At 34.9% G+C, this 17,397-nt stretch overlaps 1 protein-coding gene across 1 annotated transcript; it reads right to left on the bottom strand.

Moving 5' to 3' along the window:
- Positions 1-2,991: 2,991 nt before the first annotated feature.
- LOC112011591 (uncharacterized) lies at positions 2,992-15,529 on the bottom strand. The gene is made up of 5 exons (XM_024043957.2): positions 15,299-15,529; positions 14,253-14,417; positions 13,015-13,261; positions 11,996-12,099; positions 2,992-4,421 (listed from the first exon to the last, which is right to left on the bottom strand). Exons 2-5 carry the CDS (start codon positions 14,336-14,338, stop codon positions 4,364-4,366), a joined length of 495 nt encoding a protein of 164 aa, XP_023899725.2. The 5' UTR covers positions 14,339-14,417; positions 15,299-15,529; the 3' UTR covers positions 2,992-4,363.
- Between the last annotated feature and the right edge of the window lie 1,868 nt (positions 15,530-17,397).

A 17,397-nucleotide genomic window follows, 5' to 3' on the forward strand; every position in this document is an offset into this window, starting at 1 on the left:
TCCTAGAATCTCTGGCATTAATTTATAATATAATAGCACTTTCAAAACCTTGAAATGTAAATTATCCAAGTCATTGACTCTCATATGATTGCTATCACAATTTTTTTTTTCTTTTGGTGAGAAGAAATTGCTATCACTCGGTAGTTGTTGAATGAAACTTTTCCCTCAATTAAGGGAATAGTTTCATTAACCATTTCCAAACTTTCGAAATTCTGATAGGTAACATATACATATCATTGACACTAAGATCACTATCACTGTTTGGTGAATGAAGCCATAGTATTTTGTCTCATCACTCCCAAAGAAATGAATTACGTGAAAAGTTATCATTAATTAGGTACGTATGTAAAATAGGCTTGATAACTGTTACTTGGGTTTTTGGATAAAATAATAAGATAAGGTCCGTAACCAAGACAAATTGTTTTGCATCTAAAAAATGAAGACATTAAAAGTGACATATCTTTTGACGAATTACTGATTGTAGAGTAAAACAATGAATCGTATCAAGACACTCTTGTTGTTTACCACGTTTATTTACCCATCGACTGAAAATTTTAAGCTATTAACGATAATTCTAACAACTTTACATTCGAATTACTTTACTAACGTAGTTTAGTATGAAATTCATGTAAACCATCTCCACATTTATCATTCAGATGACATCAGAAGGGAGAAAACTATGATTCTCAACTCTAAGAAAGAAGAAAAAATGGGAGGACCTGTCACTGATATATGTTTGTTCATTTTACCTTTAATCCAACAAAAATTGAAAAAATATCTTCCAAATTTCCTATCGACCACAATTTTATTGCCATAAGTTTAGCTCACATGCTTCTAGAAAGTTAGAAAAAACAATAGTCAATTGTATCATTATAAAGCTTTATAGTTGTGGTTAATTAACGCAAGATACCTACTTAAAGGTTGGAAAAAAAAATCTGCCTTCATTAAAAGTTTCTAAATAACCACAAAGGTTATATATATATATATATAAACGAAGGAATTCATATTTTCTCAAATAGACATACCAAATGCAACCAAATAAAATTTGTTAAAATGGTTTGTCTTGGTTTTCTGCCTTATCTTATCATCTCCCTTATCAAGTGTTCATATAACAAGTAATAACTTTTACCATAAAATATCTTACGTGGTAGGCTGTAATTGATCATTTGTGAATTTTTATGTGTTCCTAGAATCTTTGGGATTAATTCATTATATAATTGCACTTTCAAAACCATGAAATGTAAATTATCCACGTCATTGTGTCTCATATGATTGCCATCAAAACTGTTTATTTTTTTTTATTTTTTATTTTTTTGGTGAGAAGAAATTGCTATCACTATGTAGTTGTAGAATGCAACATTTCCCTCAATTAAGGGAATAGTTTCATTGACTGAAAGTTCAAAATGTGTATAAAACACCCTCGAACGTTTAGACCCTAAATAATAAAATATAAATTCAAGCTTATAGTCAAACAATTTATGTGCAGAACATGAACATAAGCCAATCACAGAATTGATAACTAATCTATGCCAAATATAAACACATCCACAGCAGTAAATATAAGGTAAAGATGATGGGAAGGAAGATGCAAACACACGGACAACACACGATGCGTTATCGAAGAGGAAACTGAAGTCTCGGCGTAAAACCTCTCCGCCACCCTCCAAGTGGTCAAATAATCCACTAAAGAACGTAGTTGGGATACATGAACTGCTGAAGACCCTCCAAGTCTAATCTACCCAAATACCTAAGCCCTCCAAGCTTCTTGCTCCAACGAGGTTACGCCGAACCTATTTCTTCCTTAGCTTCCCGGATTCCACTATTAGACCATAGCATTAACCAATGTATATTGGTTCCTTCCAAACTGCTTCCCTTAGAACCAAATGAACCTTCTCATAGACGTAGGTGTGGTGAGATAAGGATTTGGTCAATGACCTCTCAAGGGTATGACAATGGAGAGGAAGAGAGTAGAGGAATTTCTAGAGTCTTTAAGGTAAAGATTGGGGATGAGGCAATCTTGTTTTTCTCTAGGGTTTCTCTCACAAAATTCTCTCTAGAAGCTCTCTCAAATTAGTGGGTATAAGGGTCTATATATAGTGGTGTGTGTTTGGAATACGAAGAGATAGTTTTTGCCAAACAGGGCTGATTGGCGGTTTGACCTCGCGGCTTGTCCAAATCGCGACATAATTGCCTGGCCAGCCTAGGACTTTTGTCTTGTAATGCGACAGCTGGTGCGACCCTTCAACTCCCCATGTATGCATCTCATGTACCTGCAGTTGGCAGCTTGCCAGTCGCGATTCAGCTGTGAGTACTAACTACGAAATCTTGCTTTCTTGCACATACTTGAGATTTTCTTCACATCTTCTCACACACTACCCTTACAAGCAAATTGGCACGAAATTACAAGCAAATTACAAGCAAATTGGCACAGAATAAAGCCAACAAGATGGTTGATAAATTTCAACCTTACAATCTCCCCCTTTGGCTTTTCTGTGACAAAACCCAAAACAAACTCTAGACTTAACGCTTGAATTGGGAACAGTTGGAAAACTCACTCACACCTAACTCTAGAATCTGTGGAGCTTTAGAACTATAAGAACAAGTAACTCCTGAAACACAACAACACAATAAGTTCATTGTATGCAAAAAACTTGTAAAGCAAATGAAACAAGCACAATGCGATTAAGCACAAGGAATAAAGCAATAAACCATGGCAAGACCAAAACATGCAATCACTATAACCAAGTGATCACAATGCTCATTCACACTTGGAATGAACATCCAGACATTCAAGATGACAAACACAAGGCAAATCACTTGAATGACTAACACTCAACCAATGCATAATACATGAAGTATGTGCATCTAGGAAAAATCCTACACGGGCACAAGAGTGACAGTACTTAAAAAAGAATGCAAGTATTAGATTAAAAGTACTAATTTAACAAAGCATAAAGGCTACATAAAGCATGGTACAAACCACAAAGGCCTACAAGTGTGCATAAACAAACCCTTAAAGCTTACATAAGCAACATTGGTACAAACCAGAAACAAATGTGCTGAATTAACTGAATAACATCAACACTATATAAATGAACCAAGTATTAAGCACATTCAAGAGTTATGAGTTTAAACCAAAACAAGATTAGGACCAATAATAACAATAGTTAATCAAGAAACTATCAAAGCTACAAACAAAACATTTAAGAGATAAAGAAATCTCCCCCTCAAAACAAGCACTCCCCCTCAAGCACTGCCCCAAACATTCTCCCCTTTTTTGACTGGAATGGCCAAAGGGTCACTGCTCCTGGTTAGTGTGAATACTGTCAAACTTGGTTGAGCGTACATCCAGCTGATCTTGCATTGTTGTCATCCTTTCAGTATGCTGGTTTTGAACCTCTCTGAGTTCATCAAGCCTTTCCAAGATGATCTGAAATGCATCAAGAGGTGCAGCAGATGAAGTAGAGGCCCTGCTTCTCTTGACTCTTCTTCTTGGTGTGGAAGATGGTCCTGTAGCCTCTGCTTCAGTCTCCATTGGATAGCCTCTGCTTCAGTCTCCATTGGATAGCCTCTGCTTCAGTCTCCATTGGATCACCTTCTTCTTGAATACCCTCTTCTTCTTCACCTAGAAGACGACTTTGTATCCTTGTGAGAGTAAATTTGTTAATTGCTGATAGAAGAGGCAAAGGACTAATATCCTGAAGAATTGCGACACCCTTTTCTCTGAAAATCATCATGAGAAGACTAGGAAAAATCAGCTTGGGTCTTGAGGTGAATCTAGTCTCATCCACTATAGTATCAAAGATGTGAGAACTAATATCAATAAAGATTTTCTCCTTAAGTTCCATGAGAAAGATGGCTCTAGCATTTGTCAGTGTAGTCATCTTCCTTATAGGGTACAGATTGTACATCATTATGGTAGTTAGACACCTCATATCTTTAGGAAAATCAGAAGTGTTGAGACATCTCTTTTCTATAACCCCACCAATTCTTTTCTGGACAATTTCTAGAGAAAGCACTCTGTCCTTGTAGTTAGTGAATTCATAATCTTCCAATCCCTTAAGCCCTAAAACCTTATCAATATCATGAGCATCTAAGGTAAATTCCTTTCTTCTCACTCAACAACTCAACTCCTCCTCCCTTATCACAACATTTGCATAGAATTCTCTGATTAGAGGGTCACACACAGGTGGAAGGTCACTCAGCAGTTTTCCCCAACCTCTACCCTCAAAACACTCTGGAATGAAAGTGTCCTTCAACTCCTTGAAATCAACAAATCTTTCCTGAATGATGGTTCCTTTAGAAAAAGAATCCCTATATCTCTCAAAGTGTTGAATAGACCTAAATAGGTTAGAGTCCATTTTCATTCTTTTGTCAGATTTCTTAGCAGTTGTCTTCTTCTTTGTAGGTGAAGCAGCCATCTGTAAACAAGCAAAAAAGGCCACAACAAGACAAAGCACAATGTGGAAATTCACACACATTAGTAACAAGTTAGTTACAAAGAGAGTAACAGAGTGACCAAACAGAACACAGAAACAACATAGTTGATAACCAAAGGATGGATATATCAATTCAAACAGCTTTAAACAGCATAAGAGCAAACAAGAGCAAAAAAATGACATTGTGAAACACATTCAGATAGATATGATCCTATGTCAATGAACCATGACATAATGAGTATGAAGTGTGCAAGAATAAAACTAAAAACAGTAGCACAAACAAGATCAGGTGTTTTAAAATAAGAACAATGCCAACCATAAACACCACACACTCAAATATCCTAAAAATTCTAACACCACATTTAGAGATAAAAATAGAAGCCCCAAAACCATATGTCCAAAAGAAAATCCAACAAAAATAAATGTCCAGACCAAGTATTGGCAACCTGATGAACACACATATCTCTGAAACACCTCTACAACAAAAAAAATACCCTCACAAAATCAATCTCAACTTTTTAGGCAAACCCATGTTTGAACAATTTATATCGCAGAATCACAAATGCAGCATTTAAAACAATAGCCTAAAAAGCAAAACAGTAAGAATGAAGTAAGGGAAAGAAAACCCATACCTTTTTTAGTTGATGAGGACATGATGCAAAGATGAGAGCTTTTTCAAAGAAACATGGAGTGTTTGAAAGAATGATTTGGGAACGACAATGAACAGTCACAGATTTTCGAGGGAAAAACTGAAAAAAAAAAAAAATTTTAAATTGTCTTTAAAACGCAAAACAGGCGTTTTTCGCGACCGGATCAAGTCACTAGTGTAAGCTGCGAAACACTATGAAACAAGATTTTCAAAAAATCTTCGAAGTGTTTTTCGCGACTGGAAGGTCTACTTACGAGATAGTCGCCAGGGTAGCTGCGAAAATCTCTGTGTACCCCTCGCGACTAGACCTTCCACCCACAAACAAGTCGCCACACTGAGCTGGGAAAACCACAAAAACTCAAATTTTTGAAAATTTTCTAAGTCTTTTTCGCGACTGTAGCCTTGTGTGAGAGACCGTGCCCCCGGCCCGTTTTAATGAAATGTTGTTGGGCCAAACCCACGTGAATAGGTGGAGTCGTGTTAATGCCTCTCAAAATGGAGGTTCGACTACTTATATTTTCTCCTTTATATTAAGGGCTTTACAATGGAATTACCACTTATTTAATTATTGAAAAAATAAGAAAACCATAATTGAAAAATTCCTCATTTTATTAATTTGAAATTGAATTTACATTGAACATAGGAAATTACATGGCTTTGGTCCTAGATACAATCTAAGATAAAGTACATGGCTTTGTTTCCTAGTTACAATCTAGAAATTGAAAATTACATGGACAAGCATTTGATCTACTAACCCTTGATCTAAGTTCGGAGGCTATGTTATTAGGTGGGAAGGTGTTAGGCACCCACCTTGCCCGGTGAAACCAGTCTTTTAGACTATGGTGGCCAACAATCATATCATATCATCCAATATGTCAATCAATTTACATGTTGAATTTAATGTGTGTGCATATGATAAACCCTAATTCAATCTATTAAACATTGCATTTGGATTGAAAAATAAAATTCTAGTGAATGTGCGTGGATGGTGATAACCTAAACTCAAAGATTTGAAATAATTATGAAACAAATATGTTTTTCATATTTTTGATGTGGATTTAAGATTAAAACTAGTGATATGCATGAACATGTGATGAACAACCAAGAACATGTGAAGAACATATAAGAACAATTAAAAAATTCAAAAAACAAGTTAGGGAAATGGATTATACCTTCATGCAAGATCCATACGGTGGAGGAGGAGATTCTTGGTAGAGGTCCTAAGGGTGGAGGAAAGAAGAAGAACTAGGAAAGGGAGAGTAAGTCTCACTCAATACCTTGAGTCTCAGGAAGACCAAGATATGACAAGACTACTCTACTTCACTAGAACTCAAGAGAGGAGAAGAGATGGGGTTTTTGTGTGCTCTGGAATGAAGGAGAGGGAGAGTTTATATAGTAGTGGTGGAAGGAATATGAATGGAAGACCATTTAATGAGGGTTGACAAGAATTATGAACCTAGACCTCATTTTAGCTTTGGAGAAAATCTGGTGCATTAAATGGAGAGATTGATGGGAGTGGGAAGCAAGCCAAAATTCGGTTTTCCCATAACTGATGTTACAGCTTGTAGAGCCAATTTCGAAAAATCATATCAATTCTGATCGAAATTGTCTCTTTCTTATACTCAAATTGAAGCCCCGGATGTCTAGTTTCTAGGAAAATTAACCTCATTCAAAAATTCGAAATATTCTGAGAGATATTGATGAAATTGTGAGCAGAGGTCATTTGTTAGAAAATGGTTTCAGCACAATTAATATTAATAGGTCCCAAATTAGCTCCCAATTAACATTAAATGACTCCAATCACTCCCATTTCAGACTTAATTGGTTTCAAATTTACTCTATTTAAAAGATAATTGCATAAATTACTCATTGAATAATTAATGTTTAACTATCTAATTAATTAGGTATATGCAACCTCACTATAAAATGTAGTCCTAACCAATCAAATTATGACACGTCATTAATCTCAAATTGATTACACTTATAACCAATTGAAATCAATTGTTCATAATCACATATAGTTGGACTAAATTTGTGATAGTGCATCTCAGCCATTAAAATTTGATTTGATGATAACTTTCAATCTGATTGTCCGATTAGAGCTTATGACCAGTCGATTTGATCGTTACAACATGAAGATCATTTTAGTGAAATGAGATTAGGGATCTAATGGCTAGAATCAAGATGCATATTTTCAAGGCAAAATTACCCTTTTACCCTCCATGTGAGGTTAAATGCGGGTTACAAAATGGGGTGTCAACACCTTGACTTACCAATGACCCGCGAAAACTCTCAGAGTGAGCTTCGCGACTGAAGCATGCGATTGGACTAACCCGCGACCTTGTCGCCAAAACAGGGTAACAGTGTTTTTGAAAATTTTGACTGTTTTTGTAAAACAAAATACTTTCCAAAATCAAACAAAAACACTCAAAAATATTTTTGTGTTTGATCAACACAAATTAAGCTGGTGAAAACACATTTAATCAAGTACAGTCACATAAATGAATATGGCATTCATTGAACATAGACTTGTGTGTTATGTGTGGATATCAAAAATGAGATAGTCCTTAGTCTAATGTGAAGCTTCAATGATCAATTCAATCAAGGCATACACAACTAGTACTAAATAATGTAACCTATCTCAATTATAGAAACATGCATATATGACCTCTCACAAGTACTTGATAACAATTCTTTGAAGCTTTTCATTTGGCTCCATATTCAACGTATCATTTGCACTTTTTGAGCAAAGAAAATATCTTTTTGAGATAGATGCCTGAAATTTTTGATATTTCAATTGATGAGTTAGCCTTTGGCTTTTTGGGCATCAAACATTTTATTTTAGTTGCTTTCCTTTTTTCCTAGTTGAATACTAGTATGTGCGACAGGCTTTTGCAGCTCTATATCTCTTTTCATTTGGAGATTTACATTTAGAGTGCTCTTTTAAGTATAAAAATAAAAAATGGGAAGATATATAGGCATGAGTCTATGCATGTCTCAAGATCAAAAAAACTATTCACTAATCATTCATGACAGGGTTGAAGATCTATTTACAACAGTAACATAGATTTCAGAATTTCGTCCACAATGATATGAGTGCATGAGAGACAAGCTAAGCTCGTTAAATGCACAAAGCCATAAGTACAAAGGTACAAGGCAAAACATGCTATGAGACAAAACTCAACAAAATCAATCAAACTTTTTGGATTTTCTACTTTTTATGTGTTTTTGGATTTTTGACACAAAAATAGTAAAAGATTGATCAAAAACATAGCAAGAAGAAAATGTAAAAAACATTTGAAGCGAAGACAAAACACACAAAAAAAATACTGGCAAGAAGCACACAACCAAGCATATTCACAAACATGGAAAGTATTGATGCATTGACATATTGTAATGCTTATGCATGAGTACCCTTTATCACCCACACGTCACGTGCGTTTGGGGTGATATCCTTAACGGATTGGGTACGTGAATTAGGACTGTCAAACCTTCGTGTGAAGCTTTCCAGGCAATTGGTGAATGCACCGATCATCTTCATCACGTCCATCATTCCTGGATCACAGTTTTGACTTCTTGGTTGCTCACCACCCCAAGACCTCATGTCATTTCTTCTCCCTCATGACCGAGGTGCATTTATATTGTTCACTGCTCTCAGCTTGTGATAATTGGATCTTGTATGTCCTTGTACTCCACAATAGTGACAGAGATAGTTCATTCTAGGACCCTGGTGAGATCTTGGAAGTGATCTTCCTCTAGCTCCATATCTGGAGTTTGATTGACTGTGGGACTTATTAAACACCCGTTGATCAGCCACATTGTTCATCATTTCAGCTTTAATTTTCTCAAGAATAGACTTATTCGCAATCATCTCTTTAGCCTTTACAAGCTTCACTTTTTTGACAACCATGGCTGATGTGCTACTCCCTTCGGTGTAACCCAACTTGGACTTATCTGAGGAAGGTTTTTGAGATGAAATAACATCTTCTAACTTCTAGGAGGAGACTCTCCCTATCTTGGCATGAGCTTGCACCACATCTTGCTTAAGAAATCTTACTTTGATATAAGTTTCGGACAACTCACCATTTAGTGTCTCAATTTCACATTTCGCCTCCTTGTACTGTGCCAGAAGACTTTTGTAATTTTCCTCAGCCCCCTTCATCTACTTAATGGCTGCATTAGCCACCTTAGCATATTCACCGGTCTTTTCAAGGAATGAGTTGTAAGTTTCTTGCAATCCCACTGCTTTTTCAACTTCCTCATCTTCAGACTCCTCACCTATTCCAATAGACTCCAAATTAGAATGTTCTCCAAGCTCCTTCATAAGTGAACCTAAATCATCCGAGAGTTCTACATATGCAATGGTCATGAATGCGGAGTAATTTTCTTCTCTGTCACAGCTATCTTCAGAGATAGAATTTGATGAATCAGTATCACTCAAGGTAGTGGTATAGACCTTTCCTTTTGCCTTCAAATAATTAGGACATTCCTTTTTGAAGTGTCCATGTCCATTACACTCGAAGCACACAATGTCCGCAGGAAATTAAGAATCCTTCCCTTCACTCTTCTTAAAGTCTTTCCTACCACCTCTTAAGGATGGAAACTTCCCTCTGTTGAATGGTTTCCCACTATTCTTCATCTTCAGAAATTTTCGAAAGTTTTTTACAAGAAATGATACTTCCTTCTCCACTCCATCTTCTTTGGAAGGATCATCTATTCTTTCGGTGATGGTTTTAAGAGTAAGCGATTTACTCGTCTTGTGGGAAGGCAGTCCAAGCTCATACGTTTGAAGTGACCCAATAAGCTCTTGAATCTTAATTTCATCCAGATCCTTGCTTTTCTCTATAGCTGTGACTTTTGCTCGAAAGCTTTCCGGTAAGGATCTTAAAATTTTTCTCACCACCTTAGTATCTTCAATCTTCTCACCAAGATTGAGCTTCGCAATCACAATTTCATTGAATTTCCCATAAAACGAATCAAAGGGCTCATCATCTCCCATCTTAAGCTCTTCGAATTTGGTGATAAGCATTTGGAGCTTTGTGTCCTTCACCTTCTTAGTCCCCTTATAAGTTGTATTCAAAATCTTTCAAACTTCCTTAGCCACAGTCATGTGAGATATCCTGTGGAATTCATTTGGAGACACACCACAGAATATAGCATTTAAAGCTTTATTATTAGCATTGGCTGTCGCAAGAGCTACCTTATCCCAGGTGGATTTTTCAGCCTTTGGCCTGGTCCAACCCATTTCAACTGCATCCCACACGGTGTCATCAATAGAGCATAGAAATGCCCTCATTTTAACTTTCCAGAAGGCATAATTGTTACCATAAAAAAATGGTGGAACATTTAAGGATTGAGACCTATCCATCTCAAAAAGGGTCAAGGATCACACTCAGGTATTTAAACCACAAAAAGTGTACCCGCTCTGATACCAATTGAAAGTTCAAAATGTGTATAAAACACCCTTGAACGTTTAGACCCCAAATAATAAAATATAAATTCAAGCTTACAGTCAAACAATTTATGTGCAGAACATGAACATAAGCCAATCACAGAATTGATAACTAATCTATGCCAAATATAAACACATCCATAGTAGTAAATATAAGGCAAAGATAAAGGGAAGGAAGATGCAAACACACGGATAACACACGATGTGTTATCGAAGAGGAAACCAAAGTCCTCGGTGTAAAACCTCTCCACCGCCCTTCAAGCAATCAAATAATCCACTAAAGAATGTAGTTGAGATATATGAACAGCAGAAGACCCTCCAAGCCTAATCTACCCAAGTACCTAAGCCCTCCAAACTTCTTGCTCCAACGAGATTACGCCGAACCTATTTCTTCTTTAGCTTCCTGGATTCCTCTACTAGACCATAGCTTCAACCAATGTATATTAGTTCCTTCCAAACTGCTTCCCTTAGCACCAAATGAACCTTCTAACAGACGTAGGTGTGGTGAAATAAGGATTTGGTCAATGACCTCTCAAGGGTATGGTAATTGAAAGGAAGAGAGTAGAGCAATTTGTAGAGTCTCTAAGGTAAAGATTGGGGATGAGACAATCTTGTTTTTCTCTAGGGTTTCTCCCACAAAATTCTCTCTAGAAGCTCTCTCAAATTAGTGGGTATAAGGGTCTATATATAGTGGCGTGTGTTTGGAATACGAAAAGACAATTTTTGCTAAACAAGACTGATTGGTGACTTGACCTCATATATGAGAGGCCTGAGACTTGGTTAAAGCTTATAGTAAGGTTCTCAATTAGGATAATACAGTCAGACTGTTGTTGGGAGATAAAATACTCAAGAAGTTTTGAAAAGCAGCAAGGAAAGCTGGAAATAGGGTGAACTAGTATCATGTAGTACACTTTGGCCCTATAGTTGATTAATTAGTGGGCACCCCATCATCCCTTCATTGTCACAAAGAAAGAGTTAGCTTCAAACCAGAGATTTCTTACAGCAAAAAGAGTTTTGCCAATATCTAAGTACATCCCTTTCCAAGAAGCTGAGCCTAATTAATACTCTTTTTCAGTCATCCATATCTCATAAATTGTGGAATGTTGAGCTTTGAAAGGTGCAGAATAGATAAAGCTATTTTGGGTTTGCAACCAGCATTGGACTCGACCTAAATGCAAGAAGCTTAAAGTCCAACAGCAGACTGAAGCACAGCTGCTTTTGGCAAGACAAAAACTTAAGGACTCACTATGGTTGCTAAGAAAACATCATATACTCCATATATATGTGTCCTCACACTATAAATGTATGTAAAAGCAAGAAAAAAATTATTATAAACAAAAAGAAAGATAATATCATCTTTCAAGCCCTACTAGATGAGCAGTTTCTCTCACAGTTAAGCTTGCTCAGAGTCAAGTCATAATCAACTCACTAGCTGAAATAGTAAATATGACTCACCTTAAATTAAGCCATGTGATAATAAGAACTGAGGAAGCCAGGAGAACAAAATAACGCCTAGCGGAGAATATGCCTGTTTGAAAATAAGCAGCCGCACTACCTACCTGTTTGTGGACACTAAATAGAGTAAGACACAAAGTGCATACAATTAAACTACAGGGAAAAACACCAAGATAGACGAGTGCATTACTGAAATTTTGATTCCAGTGTCTATAACACAATTAGAATTCATTGCTTTAGTGTGGGAGTGTGCAACAAACAAAATTTGAAGGGTCTGATAAAGACTGTTTCACCAATTCAGCACTGGAAATTGAAGGCCTTAAGTAATATCTCTTTCATATTTCTCAGAAAGAGACAAATAATAGTATATTGCAGTGTGTAGAAAAAAGAAGAAATATTTACTGGCTCAGTCCCTCCATATCTCAATAGTCATCTTCCTAAATTCCCACCAACTTTAAAACTGTCATTTTGCTAGCAAAACCCTTGATTTAGGATTCACCATAAGAAGGAAGGATACTGGGCATTTTAATAAATTTATACAAATATATTTAACCCAACTCAATTAACTCTTAATCCTCTAACTAATTGGAGTCAGATACATGGATCCTTTTATGCCACCTCAGCCTTTTACAAGGTCATACCCCTATTTACTTTTTTAACATCCATGTCCTTCCTTCTAACTTCTACCCACATAATTATCTGTCTCCCTTTTCCTTTTGTTCCTTTCACATACAAACCATCTTTAATGACTTTCCCTAATTTAAATTTCAATTCGTATTACTCTACCTCGTCATAAATTATTACAGGGTTGGTTTTTCTGTTTTCCATTATAGTCATCCTTAAAAAATTCGTGTGCTTATTTTTCTGTAATATTTTATATGATCACATCAGAAGAATTTGAAAATTAAAATTAAAATTAACAGGGGTAAAACAACATATTCACTTGATAAAATAAAATTGCTGTAATGCTAACAACTACACTCTAAAATGATTAGAACGCAAAGTGTTAGAGAACTCACAGTGAGAGGAACCAAAGCAACAGAATACATTGGTAATTTAACTGCCCTCCATATCAAAATTGCCTTAGAAACGTCATTTTCTTTTTCTTCTTCAGTAGTCGTGCCAGAATAGTCTGCATTTCTCTCTGAAGATACCTGTTGAGATTGGTGTCCTTTTTCTATTTTCAATTTTCTTCTGTAAGTGGTATGGAAATGCTTTTTACTGTTACAGAAGAAGCTTGATGATCTTTTGGAGTTTAGATGATACCTAAAAAATGAGAAATGTCAGTGAATGCAGAAAAATTAGAAATGAGCCCACTTTCCCCTCTCATTCTTTCACAAAAAAGTAAATTGGAGTATAAATATCAAATAATAATCAGGAAGATTCAGGCATGCCAGCAAAAGAATAATATGTTTCAAAAAATTGGATCATAAGCATTACACCTTGTACTTTTATTGTACAATAGGCCATATTGGATGAGTTCTACACAAATTAAAAGTATCTTCAAACTTCAACTACAATGTTTTAAACTATATTCAACACTTTGAAGAATAAGAAAGAACTCAATTTTCTAAGATGCTATTCAAGAACTCATAGATAACTTCTTGGTATCTTCAAATGACATTTAAGATAAATGTCATATACAATGTTTCATTTTAGTCAATGTTTTTGCAAACAGTTTGTTTTTATTCCCATTTACAACAAAAATTTGTTTCATTTAAGTTCCTTTTTGCATGATTCACTATATTTTGTTTTTCTTTCTGATGCTTTATGCTTATGGCATTTTGAAAATTTTAGAAACTGTACGTTATCCTTATGAACAACGCCATAGCATCCTTTTATGATTGGTTAGCTTTATAATGAAATAAAAACAGTCAGCTTTAGGCTTCGTTCTTAGTATTAGTGTGTTACACTTACACCTTTTTTCCAATTTTAAATTTAGTGCCTAAGGACTTTCCAGAATATATACATGACTATTTCCTTTTTGTATTTCATGTCATCACTTAATAAGACCCCCCCTCTTTTTTGTTTTTTTTTTCAGTTGCGGCAGAAACATCATCATTTGAAGTTTGGAAGCTCAGAAGTATAACAAATGAACTATCTCATCATTGATATCTTGTAGTTTGAATCGTTAAGGACAAAGAACATAATAGAAATACCACACAAATCAATGTCTCATAAGAACAATTACAGAATGTTTGGGATTTAAAAAAAAAAAAAAGAAAAAAGAAAAAAAAAAGAGAGAGATGAAACTTGCCTATTTGAGTAACTCCGATGCAGAAGGTATTCATTGAGTTTCTTCAGACCAGACCCTGTGTTTAGGTTACAATATATTGTGGCCATTGGTATCTATGCATTCCAATATTGTCTAGAAACAAGGAGGAATACATTTAATCCCATTCAGCTATGTGTCCCACTAACACTGACAATTCAAAAGAACACCAGATTAGAAATTATAGCAACAATAATGTCCACTTCAATGATGAATGCTACTTTGAAGATGGACAAATTACACATTTTCGCCCTGTTGTTATGTCCAAATGACCCCATTCATACATTATATAACAACATAAGCACCAAGTCATCAATCAATATATAACCCATAACAATTTTAGCACCGAACCCACATATGCCTACTTTTTTTTTTAGTAAAATCTAGATCATCAGAACTTTTGGTTCCCCTTTCTGCCATGGTTAAACCTCTACCATCCGGACTCAGTTACACTTGAACTCTGGTTGCACTACTATTCCTACATTCATTAAAAAAAAATGTAATTACAAATGAAATTGTCATTTTAATAGACAATACCAATTAAAATGTAGTTATCAATACAAATTTGAGAACAAAAATAACCGTCAATACTCAATATAGATACTTGAAAAATGAAAACAATGCCAGGCAATCTTAATGAGCTTAAATTTGATAATTTCATCCTTCAATGAGAACTTTGCTAAGCACTAAATAAGTCTATCCCGTGACATGTTACACTCATTTTCTTTCTCTCTCTTTTTTCTTTGGCATAATTATTCAGTTTATTCATCTTCCAATAAACACTAAAAATAAGTCTATATCATGACATGTTACACTGGTTTCCTAAAAGAATACAATGGAATGGTTTCATTTCAAAGACAATGGTAACATAATCTTTAACATTCTATAGATACACAAATTCAAATAAAATAAAATAACCAAAGTTGGGAGCTAAAAAAAATGACAATAAATAACAGCGGTAATGAAGAATATATATAAAAGAGTTTGTGCGGTTCAAGAAAGAGAAGTAGCTTGCAGGGTGAGCGTTTCACCTGGAAAAGTGACATATTTCTGAGACTCTTTCTTTCACTCTCGCTCTTGCTTTTGCTTTGTATATGTGGTGAGGCTAAGAGATAAGAGTGAAAGTTACTTGGGTCTCTTTGGGAAGACAAGCAAAGGTAACCGTAACTCTGTAATGGGAAGAGAGTGTGAATATTTGGTAGTTTGAAAAGGGTGCAGCTCCTGAGTCCTATCCACTCAAACTCTATAATATTAATCTGATCAATATGAGTCAGTGAAATCTGATCAATATGAGTCAGTGACCAGTAAATTATTGCCACCTAAGATTACAAGTAGGACCACCAAGACAAACCGACTGACTAGACAAAAAAGAGGAGAAGAGAACCACCTAGCGAGTTGTGGTGACCATCATTTCCAACTTCGAAGTACATGCTCAATTTTAAAGTGATTCTCTATGTGTGTTCATCATCTTGAGAATTTAATTCATGATACTTTAATTTTAAAATTTTTAATACCTTGTCACGTTAATTGAAGAGCTTTTGACTTAATATTTGTTTATGACGTACTGATTTAAATGTTTTAACTAATCTTAGGGTGTCTGTTGGGCTGTAACATAAAAGATATGGGTGAGAGAGATTTAATATGTCCTAGATTCAAATCTATCGAGCAGAAAAGAAATTTCTTTTTTTTTTTTTTGTAATTTAAGATGAAGGATCCGGTATCTCCGGTTAACGGGCGCCTTTAAGACATTTTTTAATGGACTATTTTAAGAAAAGTTTAATATTATTTTTATGAAAAATATAAAAAGTTATTAAAAAAATTAGTTATTTTTTTCTTTTTTCATAAAACGTTTTTAAAAATATTATATAAACCATTGTGGGTATTTGTTAACTTTTCCTTAAGATTAATATGCTTATTCACTTATGCATGTGCGTGTGTACACACAAAAAAAAAATGTTAAATAAAAGTTTTTAAAGAAGTTTTAAGCGATTTATTAGTTAGGAGAATATCCATCTTTTTTTCTTTTTTATTTATACTATTAAAAAAAAAAAGATTAAATGATTGCTAAATAAGTTTGAGGAAGCCAATCTTGTTTGGCTATTGAGTTGAAATTTTTAATTTAAAAAAATGCATTTGGAGAAAAGTTGTGTGTGGTGTGGGAATGAGAACGTGAACAATAAATGGTCCAAGAGATTGACAAATTCTCCGCGGTACTGTATTATAGTCTTGCATAGTCTCAATCTCACCTGTAAAGCAAGTGGCCATAAATGCACCCAAAAATATCTTTGCAGTAAACACTGTCCAAAATGAGAAGAATTCGCTCTCTCTCTCAAAATAAGGACAAAACAAAAAAACATCATATTTTCCTTGACAATGATATCCTCTTTTTCTTTCACAATTCAAACAAATCATAGGTTCACATCCAAAAACAAGAAAACAAAAGGAAAAAAAAAATCATAGGTAAGGTGAAAGTTACTAGCATATATCCTACTGCCACACGCAATGACGCAAACAAGGACAAAATAAAAAAAAAGCGGATTTTCTTTGATCTCTTGCTTTGCTTTCTCAAATCAAACAAATCGTAGGTAAGTTGAACGATACTAGGCTCACTAGAATAAACTTACTACACAAACAAGGACCAAAAAAAAAAAAAATCATAGGTAAGATGAAAGTTACTACTTACTAGCATATATACTAATACCACATCCAAACAAGGACAGAAGGAAAAAAAAAAAGCTGATTTTCTTTGATCTCTTGCTTTACTTACTCAAATCAAACAAATCATAGGTAAAGTGAATGATACTAGGCTCACTAGAATATACTTACTACACACAAACAGGGACAAAAAAAAAATGATATTTTTTTTATTTCTCAATTCAAACAAATTATCGTAAGGTGGGTGTGACACTATTACTAGCATTTACTACAAGTTCCAATTTTTACAAATTTCTCAATCCAGACAAATTTGTGGGACTCAAACCTCGTGAATATCGATTCACCATGTTTCTCACGAATGAGCATGCAATATCTAACAAAATCAAGAAGAAAAATCCATAAAATATGGACATGTAATAATAAGATGTGACACCTAGATAGAATGTGTTTAGATTTGATACAGTCAGATACATGT

The sequence above is a fragment of the Quercus suber genome, unplaced genomic scaffold (genome assembly GCF_002906115.3).
Source record: "Quercus suber isolate HL8 unplaced genomic scaffold, Cork oak 2.0 scaffold_74, whole genome shotgun sequence".
NCBI classification, from domain to species: domain Eukaryota; kingdom Viridiplantae; phylum Streptophyta; class Magnoliopsida; order Fagales; family Fagaceae; genus Quercus; species Quercus suber.

Excerpts from the sequence above, each read along its gene's own strand:
- LOC112011591 (XM_024043957.2), bottom strand. The coding sequence starts at position 14,338 with ATGGCCACAATATATTGTAACCTAAACACAGGGTCTGGTCTGAAGAAA. Across the intron at positions 13,262-14,252 it reads CATCGGAGTTACTCAAATAG|GTATCATCTAAACTCCAAAA; the intron begins GCAAGTTTCATC and ends CTCATTTTTTAG. Across the intron at positions 12,100-13,014 it reads TTGCTTTGGTTCCTCTCACT|GTAGGTAGTGCGGCTGCTTA; the intron begins GTGAGTTCTCTA and ends GTCCACAAACAG.